Genomic DNA, 14,879 nt, shown 5'->3' with positions numbered 1-14,879 from the left:
ACCAAATCCTGCACCTTCCTCCCTCCAGTTATCCCTTAACCCTGCCCCCTTCTCAGCATCCACCTCCTTGCACACAGGCTCTGCTGCAGCCCCTAAACCAGCTCCCTGCCTCTCTCTACGTCTCTCCCAATGGTATGCGGGCTTGGGTCGCTGTCTGCCTTCCTCAGTGTGGGTCTCACAGCGCCGGGCTCACAGCACTGGGCACAGCGTTCAACAAATATTCGCCAAGGGAAGAAGGAGGGAGGGAGGGAGGGAGGACAGGAGGGAATTTTTTCTCTAGTGACGTCCCACAGAGTTGCCAGGGTAAATCTTCCTAAAACACAGAAACACATGTTTGATGACATCACGCCCCCGCATCAAAAGTTGACGCCCCACTGCATCCAGGATGAAGTGTGAACTCCCTACGTGACATCTGAGGCCCTTCACGCCCTGGCCCAGCCTACCTTTCCAGCCTCTTCTCCCCCCCACCCCACTCCTCTTCCACACACCTGACCTCTTGCTTCACTGACCACCTGCCTCTCCCCAAATGCTCCGCTCCTTCCCATCCTTTTCCCTTTGCACCTGCTGTCCCCACTGCCCAGAACGCCTCCTGCTGTGGCTGCACCGTCATTCATCCTTGAAGGATGGCTCAGCTGTCCCTGCCGAGGTAAAGCCCACTCAGCCCTCCTGGCAGGGGTGTCACCCCATACCTCTCCTCCTTGCACCCCCTCAGAAAGCATTATCACACTGTTCCATGAAGGCAGAGAAAAGAAAGCAGCTCACATTTACAGACCCCTTACTATGTGCCAGGCATGCCTTTGCACAGATTACCTCTGTCCCTCCTTGGGTCAACCCTTTGAGGGATGTGCTATTATTGCTCCCCATCACCCCCTTTTACAGAAGTGGAAACTGAGGCTTGGAGAGGTTCAGGTAACTTGCCCAGGGGTCATCCTGCCAGGACATGGGAGAGCTGGGCCTTGTTCACCACTGTGTGCCCAGGACCTAAACAATGACACGTGCCCGTGATCATTACTTGAACAAACGACTTCTTGCAGGCAGTGTATTTCCTTCAACTCTGTATTCCGCGAATCAGGCAGGCAACAGAGACTAAGAAATGTTTTTGGAAGAAATGAATGGATGGGTGGATGGGTGGGTGGGTAGGTGGGTAAATGAATGATGTAACTGCCTACTCACCATAGTATGAACTTAAATTTAGCCCTAGAAGCGTCCCGATGCCACGTGGAGAAGGACTGAGGGAGAGGTCGGACAGAGTGACCAGGAAAGAGGGCGCGAGCTGGTAACCGGTTCGGAGTTATTTGTCTTTGTTTGCTCAAAACCTACCTGCTGGGTAGTCTAAACGCAATTCCCTTCCTAGGTGTCTATCAGGGGGTTGGCAAGAGAAATCATTTGAAAACAACTTTCCACCAGCTCGAGACAGATCCAGCCCCGGCCCCGGCCCCACCCACAGTGGCCAGTGTTCACAGTGGTCGGGATGAGGGTGCAGAGTGGTTAGGATACAGGTGCACAGTGAGGCTTCTGGGTTTGACCCGGCTCTACCACGTACTAGGTGTGTGACCTTAGGAAGTCACTTTACCTCTCTGCACTTCGGATTCTTCATCTGTAAAGGGTGCAGAAAGAAAGAGAATCCCCTCCAGTTTTTCTGAGGACTCAGTGAGCTCACCCATGCATGGTTCTTGGCACCTTACATGGTGACAGAGCCTGGGTGCCTAATGCTATCTGGTCTGTGTCACCATTAAAGGATCTGACGTTACTGGACTCTCTTAAGAACCTGTGAACCAGGGGTGCCTGGGTGGCTCAGTCAGTTAAGCATCTGCCTCCAGCTCAGGTCATGATCTCAGGGTCCTGAGATTGAGCCCCAAGTTGGGCTCCCTGCTGAACAGGGAGTCCACTTCTCCCTCTGCCACCGCCCCCCCCCCCCCCCCCCCCAGCTTGTGCTCTCTCAAATAAATAAATAAAATCTTAAAAAAAAAAAGAACCTATGAACTAGGCAGAATGGGGATTATTCCCATTTTACAGATGAAGACACCTGAGGCCAAGGACCTTTCTTCACAGGTCAGACAACACCTAGGTAGCAGAACCAGAGTCTAGGGAGATGGTCCAAAATCCTGAGCTTCCAATTTAGGTTCACAGTACGCCATCTACTGACCAAGGAAGGAAGTGGCCCGAGACATGAGAAACTGCACAGCGGCCAGGGTCTGTCAGGGACTTTCAAGCTCAATCCTCATGCCTTGCCAATAATCAAATAATCGAATGGTACCATCCTGCCCTTACCCTTAATGTGGCTGAGATGGTCTGGATAACTGAGACGCAGGGATTCCACATTCCACATTATTCAATTTGGAAAACTGAGGTCTGACTGGATGATGCCGGACAAGAAGAGATCGACTCTATGTCCTGTGCCTGACGCAGGGAGGGCGGAGGAGGACCACCCCAGACAGCCGGTGATGTGACACTGTTATCTGGCTGTTTGAGGGCAAGAGGGCTGGTCAGAGAGGGAAGTCTCTTGGGTCCTACTTACCATGGTGGTCGATATGGTCTCCGTGGTGATGGAGGGAGCAGTTGTTACGGACTCCTTTCCCCCTGGGGCAGTCCCATCAACCTGCTGGCCAGAGGAGTCATGAGAGAGAGAGAGAGAGAGTGCGCACACCGCATGTGCCTGCAGCATCCGCTCCTGGGCAGGTGGCATTCCCAGTTACAGAGGGACGGGCTGTGTGAGTGCACATGCGCTGGTGGGCGGGGGTGGGGGGGCTCGTCCACACACTGAGTTACAGGGGGTCCTCACAGGTCCCCAGTTCATTTGAATCATCTTATTTGACAAAAGACAAAAAAAATCCCAGATAATTTCACAAGCCCTATGCAAATCTCAATGTATGTATTCCTCAACCTAGCAATTCCATGGCCGGGAGTTCATCCTTTGGATATCAACTCTGAAAACTTTGCCAAGAAGTACGAACAAAGAAGTTCACGGAAGCATTAATTGTTAACTGCCAAAGACAAAAACAGCCACAGGTCCATTGATGGGAGACTGCAGGATAAGTCAGGACCCGCTCCTAAGTGGGACTAAGAGTAAGGTGGGCCCACATATGGCAACGAGGAATGATCTCCAAGACAGTCATTAAGAAAAAAGGGTCAGGTGTAAAAGAAGATCTCTTCTGTGTAAAATTCTGCAATCTAGAGATGTAAGTGTATATATTAGATATGCATAGATTTTTTTTTTCTGGGAAGAATCACAAGAAAAATTTCCATCTGTTTTGTTCGAATTTTGTAACTGTGAACACTTTGTCACTGTTTTGTTTTGTCGTCAATAAGGATTACTGGGCTGTTGACTTTGGGGCCTTTTTTAGTTTTCTCTATATTTCTCTATACGAAAACAAAATAAAACACCGGTCACTAAAACAAAATAGGCCACAGAGGAGGCATGTGGCTTGAGATCACACGGCTCGTTAGAACTCGAGCGCCTTTGGCTGCTGCGCCAGCTGATACAGAGACCACTGTGCATGTTACAATCAGGGAAGAAAAACATTCTGGAAACGACACAGTTGTCCACATTGTGTTGGTTTACGCCTTACTTTAGTTCTTGAAACGCAAACTAGTCTCCACCCCCGGCACTGCAGCTCCTCTGGCCAGGAGGAACCCAGAGGGCATCTATCAGACCTACAATCTCAAGGTTCAAAGTGTAAAAACCAAAAAACCACAAGAGGAACTTCGGCAATGCTCTGTGCACCCGTATGCCCATAGCGCACCTGTGTCTCTTTCGGACTGCTCCGTGCAGGGTACCAAGTATGTTTCATCTTGCTAAGACAAATGATTTTTTGTTCATTTTGCCAGTGATATGGAACCCCCATGTGTAAAAAAAATGATCCAGTGTGAGTCGTTCTGACAAAAGCTGGATTGGGATCTCTCCCTCTCTCTCCCAAAGCAGCTCCTGTGATACCTCAAGAAACCTCTCCAACTCCTTCGAGCGATCTGAAGGCCACAGTCTAGTCCACTCGCTGCTAGTCCTTACAGCACTCCCAGAAGGACAGGGAGACATGATCGTTCCCATTTTAAAGATGGGAAATTGGGGCTGTAAGAGGTGTGGTCTACTCAGGACAGGAACTCATTCCACCGCCCACCCCCAGAGCTCAGGGAGGACAATGAAGCTCAGAAGAGCATCCAGGTTAACATGGAGGCTCTGGGGAAGCCGGAGTGGCAAGAGTTGGCCAGGGGGCTTGGCCTTGGTGGGGACCCCACCCTTAAATGTCCAGTACCTATGCTCAGGGTGCAATGGAAGGCCCAGGTTACCTGGCTGGTGTCCATAGTGCTGACTCTGGTCTGCAGGACAGCCTCAGGCTCAATCTTCTTTCTAATGGCCAGGCTGCTGACCGTCATGGTTTCCGTTTTCACGGGCTGTAGGGAGATGAGGGAGGACACTCCATAACCCAAGCCTCTGCATGACTCCTGCTCACAGGCCACTGTAACGTATCTCCCATCCCTGCAGCTGGCCGGGTCTCTGGAAGGGCACACGGGTCCGGGCAAAGAGGCCCGGCGAGCCGTCCCAGACAGCCCAAGGGGATAGCCAGAGCCACCAGCAGCACCCAGACAGGCTGCTCATGACCCCGCCACCACATAACCTCCCGGTGGCTGTGAGCTGGTTTTTGGGCTCGTGCCAGGACCCCCACTAAGTACTGTCCTTATGTACCTGTCACTGAATCCTGACTGACTTCAGTGATTATGCTGCCGCCTCCCAGCTGCTTCATTTGAACTGTTCTTGAGAACAGGAGTCACACACCTGGGGGCCGATGGGGGGTGGGGGCAGGCAGGAGATGTAAAGGGGTGCAGCGGGCTGAGGACTGGGGTGAACAGGAGAACACAAGGGTTCCACTCAGGTTTGGCCAACGGTGGCCATGGCCTCTGAATGACTTGGATCATCTGATTTTTTTAACAATAAAGAAAAAAAAACACCTATGGATTTTATATTCCACATCCCAATTTTTCAATCAAGGTCAAAGAAAACACATCTGCTAGCCAGATCTGGCCTGGGGCCACCGGTTTTCAACCTCTAGTCTAGAAGTCTCCGGTTAAATGATCAGTTTCTTCAGACTCCTCCAGCAAGGTCAGTTCATGTGGCTATTAGCATATGTGAGCGGAATGAATGACGGAAATAGCTTGCCATCTGGTTGGGAGGGTAGTGAGAGGGATTCTTATAGATTACTGTAACTGTGAGATCTAGCCATTCATCCAGTTAGTCATCTATTAATGCCTGGCATGTGCAGGCTTAGAGGAGCTGCCCCCGGGGGGGACAGCGGGCCTGGCAGCCACTGACCTGACTACCTAGGATGATGCGGGGGAGCAGAAACATTCCAGAGCAAGGGGGCTGTGGAGGGAGCAACACTTCTGCGCAAGGTGGTCAGGAAAGCATTTGCTAGGGAAGTGATATCTGAACTTGGTCCTGGAACATGACAAGTTTGCAAAGCAGAGAAAGGGAAGCAAAACTTTCCACCCAGAGGGTACAGCATGGAGTGGATGCCCAGAGCAGATGAGCTCACATTTCAAAGCCTGGAACATGGGAGAGAGGAGAGTGTGCTGGGAGGTAGGCAGGGGCTGCGAGAGATGAGAGGGCGAAGGAATCACAGGACAAAGACCCTCTGAAGGAAGGACACAAAGCAGAGGGACCCAGACACAGTCGATCCCGGTGTCCCCCTCAGTGATGATGTCTCTTCCTCTCTAGGAGTTTCTGCTGCTACCCCGACACCCCGGGGCCAGATGGGTTTAGACTGCTGCCCCTTCCCCCAGGAAGCCCAGGCCCCAGGCACAGGAGCCGGGCCAGGATCAGGAAGAACCATCGACTTTCAGGCCAGGCCGCAGGCGAGTCCACAAGCACATGCTCCCTGCAGGCGCCATGCAACACAGGGAGAGGAGGCGAGTAAGACCAGATCGCCTGGCATCACTTGACCTCAGGCAAGCGATGGGGTCACAGGGTTGAAACGCCAAGGAGTGCATGTCAGGGGTGAACCAAGATGGCAAACATGCGAGCACAGAACCATGCTTTCTGCGAGGGGCAGTCATGCAACACGAGACAGAGCTTCAGGCTGAGGGGCTCTGGGCTGCAGGCTGGCGGCTTGGTCTTCTCACAGATGGCCCGGGGACCTCCGAACATGCAGTGCCCGCAGGGCCCAGGTCTCCAGGATGCTCCACTATACCTCAAACTGGGGCATATCTGGGGTGGCGCAGGCCCCTCGATCCGGGCTATCCTCGATGCCCCCAGGCTCGTCTTCCTGGCTGAGGCCCCCCTTGTTGAGATCCCGGGAGAACACCAGGCCCTCGGTCTCTGAGTCGCTTTTGTCTCGGTCGAGCTCAGGCAGGCTGCGGGAGAAGTCTTCGAAGGCGCCACCATGGTAGTCACCAATGACCGTGAAGTCAACCTCAGCCTCCAGGCTGGACGTGGAGCTGACCGTGATGCTGGAGCACTTGCGCTCAATGGCCAGGTGGTTGTCCTTCAGGAACACCGCATCCCTCTCCTGGTCCTGGTCCTCGTCTCCCGTGTCACTCTCTGGGGCCCTGGGACGAGGCGGTTTGACCTTCTCCTCTGAGCCCTCCCTTAGCCCTGCTCTCTATGGCCAGATAAAAAATCAAAGGAACGGGGGTGTGGGGTGGGAAGAGAGAGAGAAAGCAAGATGGTGAATGAGAGAAGAAACCTTGGGCCGTTTCAGTGTCTCAAATAGAAGAGCAGGTCAGGATATGAAAAACACTCCCGGAAAGGTTCCTTGACGTGACAACAAGCTTGAAAAACCCGCAAAGTTCTCAAGAGTGGGGAACGCTCCTTTCCGAGGGTCTCCCGCTGATGGCCAAAGCAAGTACAAAGCAAACATCCCGCCAGTTGGTTCTGGACAGGAAGCCCCATCCAAGGTCTGGAACTGGGAGCTTATCAGAAGCGGCATTGTGTGCAAGGCAGGGATGGGAGCCCGGACCCAGGCCCACCCGTGCAGGTGGGCATCGAGAGACAGAAACCAGGGAGGGGAGACCCAGGGATTTAGGGAAACCCGGGATGGGAAGGCAGGGAGGCTGGAGCCAAGAGCTTTGAGAAACAAAGAGGAAGCCAACGTGGTTTGTCAATTCCACTGAGTCTCTGTGGGAGGGGACAGTATCGTCTAGGGGGAGGAACAATATGGGTTAATTCCTGGGAGCCAGGGGCTACATCAGTTCAGCCCTGAGCTCCAGGAGGGGCGGGCAGGCAGGCCACCGAGTAGAGATCCTAGTCCCATCAGTGTAATTGACAACGGCAGGCCAAGGAACTGCTGGAGGGGAACCAGCACGTCTTGTCCCACATACATACCTCTCAACTGGCCTGTCGGGGATTAAACACCACATGCACATTTTTGGCTGTTCCATGACAGTCTTTTTAAAGCCCAATCTAACACCCACCAAATATTTTTTTTTAAGTAGTTGGCTTCGGGTTCTAGAGATTCAGTGCACTTAAGAGATTCACTTGCTAAACTTAGCTTCCATTTTAGCCAGTTTCTGGAAGGTTGAGAGGTGTGAGGGCACATTCCAGACAAGCGAGAGTTGAGCCGCCACAGAGCTGCCAGCACAGGTGGGAGTTGAAGGCAGCGATGCACCCTGGCCAGGTAAAGACGACCGGGGCATCCGGGCACCGGGGGGCTGCAGAGACCTGAGGGCCCGAGGGGCTGGCGGATCTCAGGCGCCCCCCTTTTGCAGGGGGGTTTGCTGCTAAGCTGGTGATGGGCTTGTCTTCCCTGACCGCATCTCCGGATTTGTTCTGGATTAGAGAAGATAGTTAGTCTTAAGGAGGCAGAAAGGAACTTGGCAGTGGGACCAAGAGGGAACCAGAAGCGAAGGATGGAAACCTCTGGCCTGTCAGCTTCCCCAAGGCGGGAGAACCAGGGAAGGGAAAAGATGAAGGAAGATCATTGGACAAGCCAAGCAAAACAGGTAGGAGCCCAGCAGGTGGGGGCAGCAAGGCAAAGCAAGTATGTAGTCGGCTGGCGGTGATGCCACCTTCTCCACTGGGGCGGTGCGACCCACTGGGCGCCAGGTCACACCAAAAGCCGAGGGTCTCTGTGGCTAAGCTAACAGGGGCCAAGCAGATGAACCCGTCATTCCGCCTGGGCTATCCCCGGGCCTGTGTAGGGAAGAGAACTCATAGGAATGGACAAGCAGCCTCTGATCGCAGTGATGACGAGGGGCCCCTGAAACATGCTTCTACAGAGCTACGGAGCATGCGGTCGGCTCCCCCAGCGGGGGAGGGGCAGCGGTGGGGGCGGGGGCTCACGTGGCCAGTGCCCCCGGTGGTTTCCTCCAGCGCAGTTTCGCAGCCCGAATCGGGGGACATGAGCTCGAGGTCCGTGCATTCTTCCCGGGGGGGTGTGGTAGCAATGCCCTCCCTGAAGTATCTGGGCGCCGGCGATGTCACTGAGGAATGGGTGGCCTTGGGGCCAGCAAAGTCCCCTGGGGGCTGGAGTTGGACGAAGCCCAGGTCCAGAAGCTTATTCCGCTGTTGCTCTACCTGACCCACAGAGGCCTCTGAAGACAACTCGCTCATGAGGGCCCTTGTTTCACCTTGACTCGCTCGGCGAGTTTCAGCTCCATGGGTCTCAAAGATCCGAATTTTGTTGGCCACTGAGGTCTTGCTAATATCTTCCAGGGAGCCCTCTTGGCCCCCAGCCTGGAAAGAGGTCATCTCCTTTTGCTTCCCTGAAGGGAACACCAACCCCAGGGGTACAGCCCCCTCGGCTCCTTCAGAGACAATTCTGGGCTTTCTGCTGGCAACGGGAGGTGCCCGGCGCTCACCTCCGTCTGGGGTCACAGATGGTCCTACTCGGTCCTTGGGCTCTGGCCTCCCTTTAAAAGGATGGGCATGTTTGAGAAACACAGGGGACTGTTCTCCAAAAGGATCCCCAAGCTGTGGAGGCTCCCCTGACCCACGAGGGGCTGGGCTTGGAGAAGTTTCCTCTGGAGCTGCCTGAGCTTGAAAGGGACCAGGGGAAGCTGGGAGGGGGGCGATCATGTCCATCTGAAGAAACACTGAGGCCTTTCTGTCCTCCATCGCAGGTTCTCCTGTTTGGATGTGCACCAGTCTCCCGTCTTGGTGCAGGAAGTTGCCTCTGTCTGGCTTGGTTGGCTTCCTGACATCATTAGGAGGGGTGGTCCATGGAAGGGTGCAGGCTGGGAGGTCTGGGCGCATGCCCCCTCCTCTGTGAGCTGAGTGGTTCTGCCATCCTGCTGGGGGACTTTTCTCAGCCCTTTCCATCAAATCTCCACCCTTGGGGGCCTCTTCCTCTGTGCCTAGGTTGCATGCTGGGTGGCTAAATTCTCCTTCCACCCCCCGCCCAGCTTCTTCCCAGTCCTCAGCAAATGTCTGCCCTGGAGAAGGTCCCTTACGAAGCTGCTCAACAAAGGCCTCTGGGCCATCTGGTCTTCCGTGGTCCTTGGGGGACCGTGCCCCTTCCTCTAAGGAGGCCGTGTGGCCATCACCCTCTTTGTTCTCGCTCCTGCTGGAAGCTGCAGCAGGGCCCTGTGGGTCTGAGGAAGTGAGCACAGAGCTCTCGGAGAGCCTCTCTGAGCGCTCCAGCCTGGTCTCGTCAACAGGAAGGGCATCCACATGCTCTTCCCTCTCCTCCAGAGGTGGAGGGAGGAAGGGGTCTTCAGAATCTTTCTCTCCATAGTTCAAATAGAAGCTCCTCTCTGCAAAGGAAGGTTTGATTTCATCACTCGAGTCAGCTCTGGCTTCCGACTGGGCTGGGTCCAGCAGAAATGACTGGAGTCCTCCCTTGTCGGAGGCTGGAGAAGGGACATTGGCCTCTGCTAGCCTGGTCCCCGAGGCAGCAGGTCTTCCCCAAGTCTGGCACTCCTCCAGCTCCCTCCTCAGCTCCATCTGGCCCTCCAGCTGACCACCTGAGATCCAGCGCTTCTTGATGGTGGCCTCCCCAGTGCCCACTCTCAACTGGGAGCCCTCAAGGTTTCCTGCCAGTGTGCAGCCTGCAGCAAGAGAAGCCCCTTCTGGGCCTTTCCTGACCCAGGAGCCCTCCTCCCACATTGACTCAAAGTCTTCAGGGCTTGCAATCATTCTTCCTTGGTGCTGGGTCTTTGCTCTTCTAACTCCCACTATTTCTTCTGTGGCCACTTCGACTTTGAACTTGTCCACCAGGACGTCTACCTTGGAGAGTCTGCCATCAGCAAGGATATCTGCGAGGCCTGCCTTACTTTCTTCCTGCTGAGTGGTGGTCACTTTTAGGAGGCTGAGTTCTTCTGGCCTAGTGTACTCTCTTTCTATAAATACCCAATGCTCTGAACCCTGTGTTTCAATTGGAGCAAGAAGAGTTAACATGAAATATCACGCACCTGAAGAACGGGTCACTTTTTTTCCTCTGCAAGAAGGGACCAATCTACCACCAAAAGGTCAGCATGTCCCCCAGAACTGGCTGGGGGAGAGAAGGCATGACAATGCCAGTCAGCCTCATCAAGGCTCCCCTTCCCATCAAGGCACCCAACAAATTATTTACCGACTCCCCTCAACCACTACCCCAAGTTGGTAAAATAGGATGGGGGTCTCACGCCCTCCCCATGTGAATCATGGAACAATGGACATCCATGGATGGGCCAGGACTCTTCCTCTTTCTCTTTTAATAATACAATTGCCACTGTCAGAGGGGAAAGTAACTTACATCACGTGGAATCTTTGAATGTTAGAGCATAAAGAACTCCTAAGACATCCTCTAGTCCAAGTTCCTCATTGTGCAAATGGGTAAACTGAGACTTGGAGAAGGTCAGTGACTTCCCTACGGTCAAGTTAGTTCATGGTATAGTCAGCAAAAGAGTGCCTGAGATCCTTGCTGACTTACCTCACAACCTATAGACTATGGATCCCAACTGCAATCTAAGTCAAGAGGGGAAGCATTGAATTAAGTTCCATGAGCCACAGCCTGAAATCTGACTTCTCTGCAAGAGTTTCTGGGAAGGAAAGAGATGAGAATGAAAAATGCCAAATGCTCAGCTGAAGAGATCAGTGCCAGTCACCACAGTGGCCTGAACAGCTTGAATTTTGTAGGGTTCATTCCCAAAGAAAAGAATACCAAGGCCTATTCTTGGAGAATTCTGACAAAATCCACAGAAAGAGTAGAAAAGGACTGACCAGAAGACATCATGGAAGGAAAAAATCTAAAGACCCAAGTATCATCACTGGTCAAAAGCACCAATAAGAGCGTAGCACTGTCAAGCTGTCGACAAAACAGCCCTCCATCTCTTCTACAGTCCTTTAAGCAACACTTAGGAGCGAATGATGGACTTCAGAATTGTAAAAAAAAAAAAAAAAAAAAAAAAGCCAGAAGGCCATTGGCATTCATACTGCTGCCACAGAATGCTTTCTTCACATAAAACCTCAATGGAAGTCCAGTATGTAAGCCAGAGACAGGCTGCCGTGTTGAAGTCGGAGGCCTCAGCTGCCCCAGTGCCAAGGTACCGTCCTCCTTTGAAATCCCTGCTCTGACTCCAGCCCCCTATGGCACAGATGTGGAAACTGAGGCCTCGAAAATGTAAGCACCATGTCCAAGGTCAGAGAGGGAGCTGGGGGCAAAGGCAGGTCTAGAATCCAGTCTCTGACTCCAAGTTCTGGGAAGTGCCTCCATGAGAGATGTGTCAGAAACTGCTCCCCACAGGAGGGGAGAGATGCGCTCTGATTCCGGTTATGACTTGGTGAGATGTCTGTCAGATCCTATAAGATGTGAAGGATTCTGAAGGTTCAGGGAGGCTGTAAACTCTCTTACGTCCACTGCCTCAATCCATGTTAGCAAAATCTTCATGGTTTTCAGGGCATCAAACCTCACTGAAAGAATCCTGCCAACAGGTAAGAGAGATAAGAGGAAGGTGGAAGGCCCAGGCGTAGGTTTCTGGGATTTTACTTTAGGTTGCTAAGGCTCAGAACACCACCACTGAACCATCCCAGCGAGAAGTGCTTCGAGAGCCTATAGAAGCCAGGTCTCTTTTCTCTTCTATTCTCTTCTAAGGCTCCCGTTTCAGCTTGTGCTGATATCATGAGTCTGGCAATGAGGGCCAAAGATGGTCAATGAGACCCCTTCTGGAACATTCTTGCCCCAAGTCTAACTAGAAACTAGTTTCTAGAAACTAGAAGCTTAGAAATTAGGCTGAGTGGGGTGGGAACTAGCACAGTATAGAAAGAAAGGAAACATGTACTTATATTTAGTTAATTTGTGCCAGACAATGCCAGCCCTTTGTCTAAAGTTATTAGGTTTAATCCAAATGGCAACCTGTGAAACAGGTACTATTGCCCTTATTTCCAAAGGGGAAACTGAGGTTTGCAGAGCAATGGTGACTTGCACAGATCACAGAGTGTGCGGTGAGGGAAGAAGAGGCTCTACTTTTAACAAGTGAACATCCTGATGAGAAAAAAAGACTGAACAAAAGAGAGAAAACTTCGTTAGCACCAAGGCACTGGTGGGGCTGCGCCTGGCCCTGGGGGCTGGTCTGAAAGTCGTCCTGACCCTATTACAGGATGGGAAACCTTCAGTGCCTGCTCAGAGCGCCCCCTGCTAGCAGCTGGAGGTACTGCAGCAAGGAGCGGAGGCTGGAGGAGGACGCCCACCAGCTCTGTTCCCACGCAACCCACCAAAAGGAGAAAATCTCCAGCCAGGCGGTTCTGCTGACTCTGGGCTGTTCGGTCCCCACCTGGGGCTCTGGGTCACACTTTGGGCCCTGCTCTTTACAGAAGACAACCAGAGGAGGGGATGCAGGACAAGGAGCCCTCTAGAAACCACACCCTGGGAGAAACCTCTGAAGAAAGGAGGAGTGTTCAGGGGGTGGGGAGGTGCTGAACTCTGGAGGAGGATGCCCAGCAGAACTCTGGGCAGCAGCGGGCACAGCGAGGCCCACAGACAGGTAATCCAGAAGGGCAGATTTTAATTCAATATGAAACCTTCCCAACAGGTGACGGAAGCCAAAATGGTCTGCTGTGAAGAATGGCAAGAGCGCCCTCTGTGGAAGGGGCTGGATGGACAATTTGCAGGGATGCTGATGAAGGGCGCCTGTCGCCCTCCATCCCTGCCCCCCGGAGTATGGGCACCTGTCCTTTGCTCTAGGAGCATCTCTGTGCTCCAGGTCATCACTATTTCCCTAACCTTGGGAAGCTACTGACTCCTGTGCTGGTAGTTGTTTTTAGTTTTACACTGAAGAAAAATTCAGAGTAGAACTGTGACTTCTGTTTTACCAGTCATGTAGCTGACTCATGTCTTGTACAGTTTCAGCACATTTTCAGCAGCTAGAAAATTTTTCCATGGGAACTGAAAAAGGGAGATGCCCTCATACATACTATGCATTAAGGGGAGGGTCAGATCTCTGGACGTTCCACCCAGATGGTAGGTCAGTACCTTCTAATCCTGACAGCCTCTGAGCTGTTGGCACAGAGGGAGATGCAGCCCTCCATCCTTGGGCCCGGATTCTAGGTCTAGCAGGACACAGCAAGTCCCAAGAGCCCTCCACCGGCTGCAGTCCTGGGTGCAGAAGTAATGCCTTCCTCATTAGAACACTTGCCTGGCCAACATCTCTTTAACCCCAAGGAAGCTCCCTGGAGCAAGATGCCCGCTTTCGCCTGCCTGTCAAGAGGAGCTTAGAGAAGATGAAGATGGAGGATGAATGCGGGGCCATCCCCTACATAGCCACTGTTAGATCTCACTCAGGCTTCTGAACAGCAAAAAGACCCCAGGGCAGAAGGCATTAGGTGCCATGACCCCTGATCTCAAGTTTAGATGTCAGAACCTGCCTCTGAAGTCAGGGCCCAAGAGAAGGAGATCGTTTCAGCTTCCCCTTTGAAGCCAGAGCCAGAGTCAAACTGTCCCGTCTTTCCAGAATATGATCTCAGTCCTGATTCCTGAGAAACAATGGATGAGGGAGGGGCCGGCCCTTTATGGATCCCTGGGATTGGGACAATCATTTGTCACAGCATGGGGACACAAGGGCTACCCACTGCTCCCACCTGCATGGCAGAGCCTGGTCCACCCCCCTCACCCCAGAGAAAGGGGTTTCTTGAGACCATTAGGGTGGCTGTGTGTGGGCGGGGAAGTGCCGACAGTAACCTCAGGAGACGCTGCGAGGCTTTTCTGAGTGAACACTTCCCAGCCTGTGGCCGTCCCAGGCTCTGGTGCCAAGTCCTGCGGAGAGGTGTCCTGGGTCCTCCGGGACTGCAGGGGAGGCCCAGGGCCAGAGGAAAGGGAAGAGGGAGGAAGGGAAGGAGAGACAGAGACAGGAAGAAAGGGAGAGAGAGGAAGCAGGAGAGACACACACACAGAGCCCGTAAATAGCCCAGCTTTGTAAAACCCACACCCTTAGAGTTTGTGGCTTAGGTCAGGCCAGTGGGGCGAGAGAGAGAAGAGCTGCCCCTTGTGGCCCTTTAAGGGAGGGAGGCCCACGGTCAGCTGCCAGCCAGCACCGTGCCTTCGGACCCTTTGCTCCCTGCCCTCACTCAAGAGGGATGCGGAAACATACCACTTTCCTTCAAGAGGCTCCCAATCAAGAGGCCGAGGAGCCATACCATCCAGACTCCGATTCCAAGTCTGCCCTGGGTGTCTTTGGTTTAGGCAATGGTTCAATCCTGCAGTTTGGCTCTTAGCCCTTCAAAAAGTCCTCTTTGAAATGAAAGCCTGGGTTTGGCAAATGGGAACTTTTCTTTAAAGTTTGGAGTCCCAGGCGCCTGGGTGGCTCAGTCGGTTAGGTGTCTGCCTTCGGCTCAGGTCATGATCCCAGGGTCCTGAGATCGAGCCCCACATCGGGCTCCTGGCTCAGCGGGGAGCCCGCTTCTCCCTCTCCCTCTGCCTCTCCCCCTGCTCATGCTCTCTCTCTCTCTCTCTGTATCTCAAGTAAATAAATAAAAT

At 53.2% G+C, this 14,879-nt stretch overlaps 1 protein-coding gene across 2 annotated transcripts in view; it reads right to left on the bottom strand.

Annotated features, from left to right (window-relative positions):
- The window catches only part of EPB41L1 (erythrocyte membrane protein band 4.1 like 1), a 104,537-nt gene that overhangs the window by 12,873 nt on the left and 76,785 nt on the right, over nt 1-14,879 (bottom strand). The window contains exons 15-17 of one of the 2 annotated variants that reach the window (XM_044918899.1): nt 6,183-6,593; nt 4,285-4,389; nt 2,519-2,599 (exon numbers count right to left, since the gene is read on the bottom strand). In XM_044918899.1, the coding sequence (XP_044774834.1) occupies nt 2,519-2,599; nt 4,285-4,389; nt 6,183-6,593 (597 nt within the window). The remainder of the gene's footprint in view (nt 1-2,518; nt 2,600-4,284; nt 4,390-6,182; nt 6,594-14,879) is intronic. The other variant, XM_021689264.2, reaches the window with a different exon arrangement.

Source organism: Neomonachus schauinslandi, chromosome 10 (assembly GCF_002201575.2).
Source record: "Neomonachus schauinslandi chromosome 10, ASM220157v2, whole genome shotgun sequence".
In the NCBI taxonomy this organism is placed as follows: Eukaryota; Metazoa; Chordata; class Mammalia; order Carnivora; family Phocidae; genus Neomonachus; species Neomonachus schauinslandi.
Note: the sequence above shows the minus strand (reverse complement) of the source record. Positions and strands in the feature narration are given on the sequence as shown.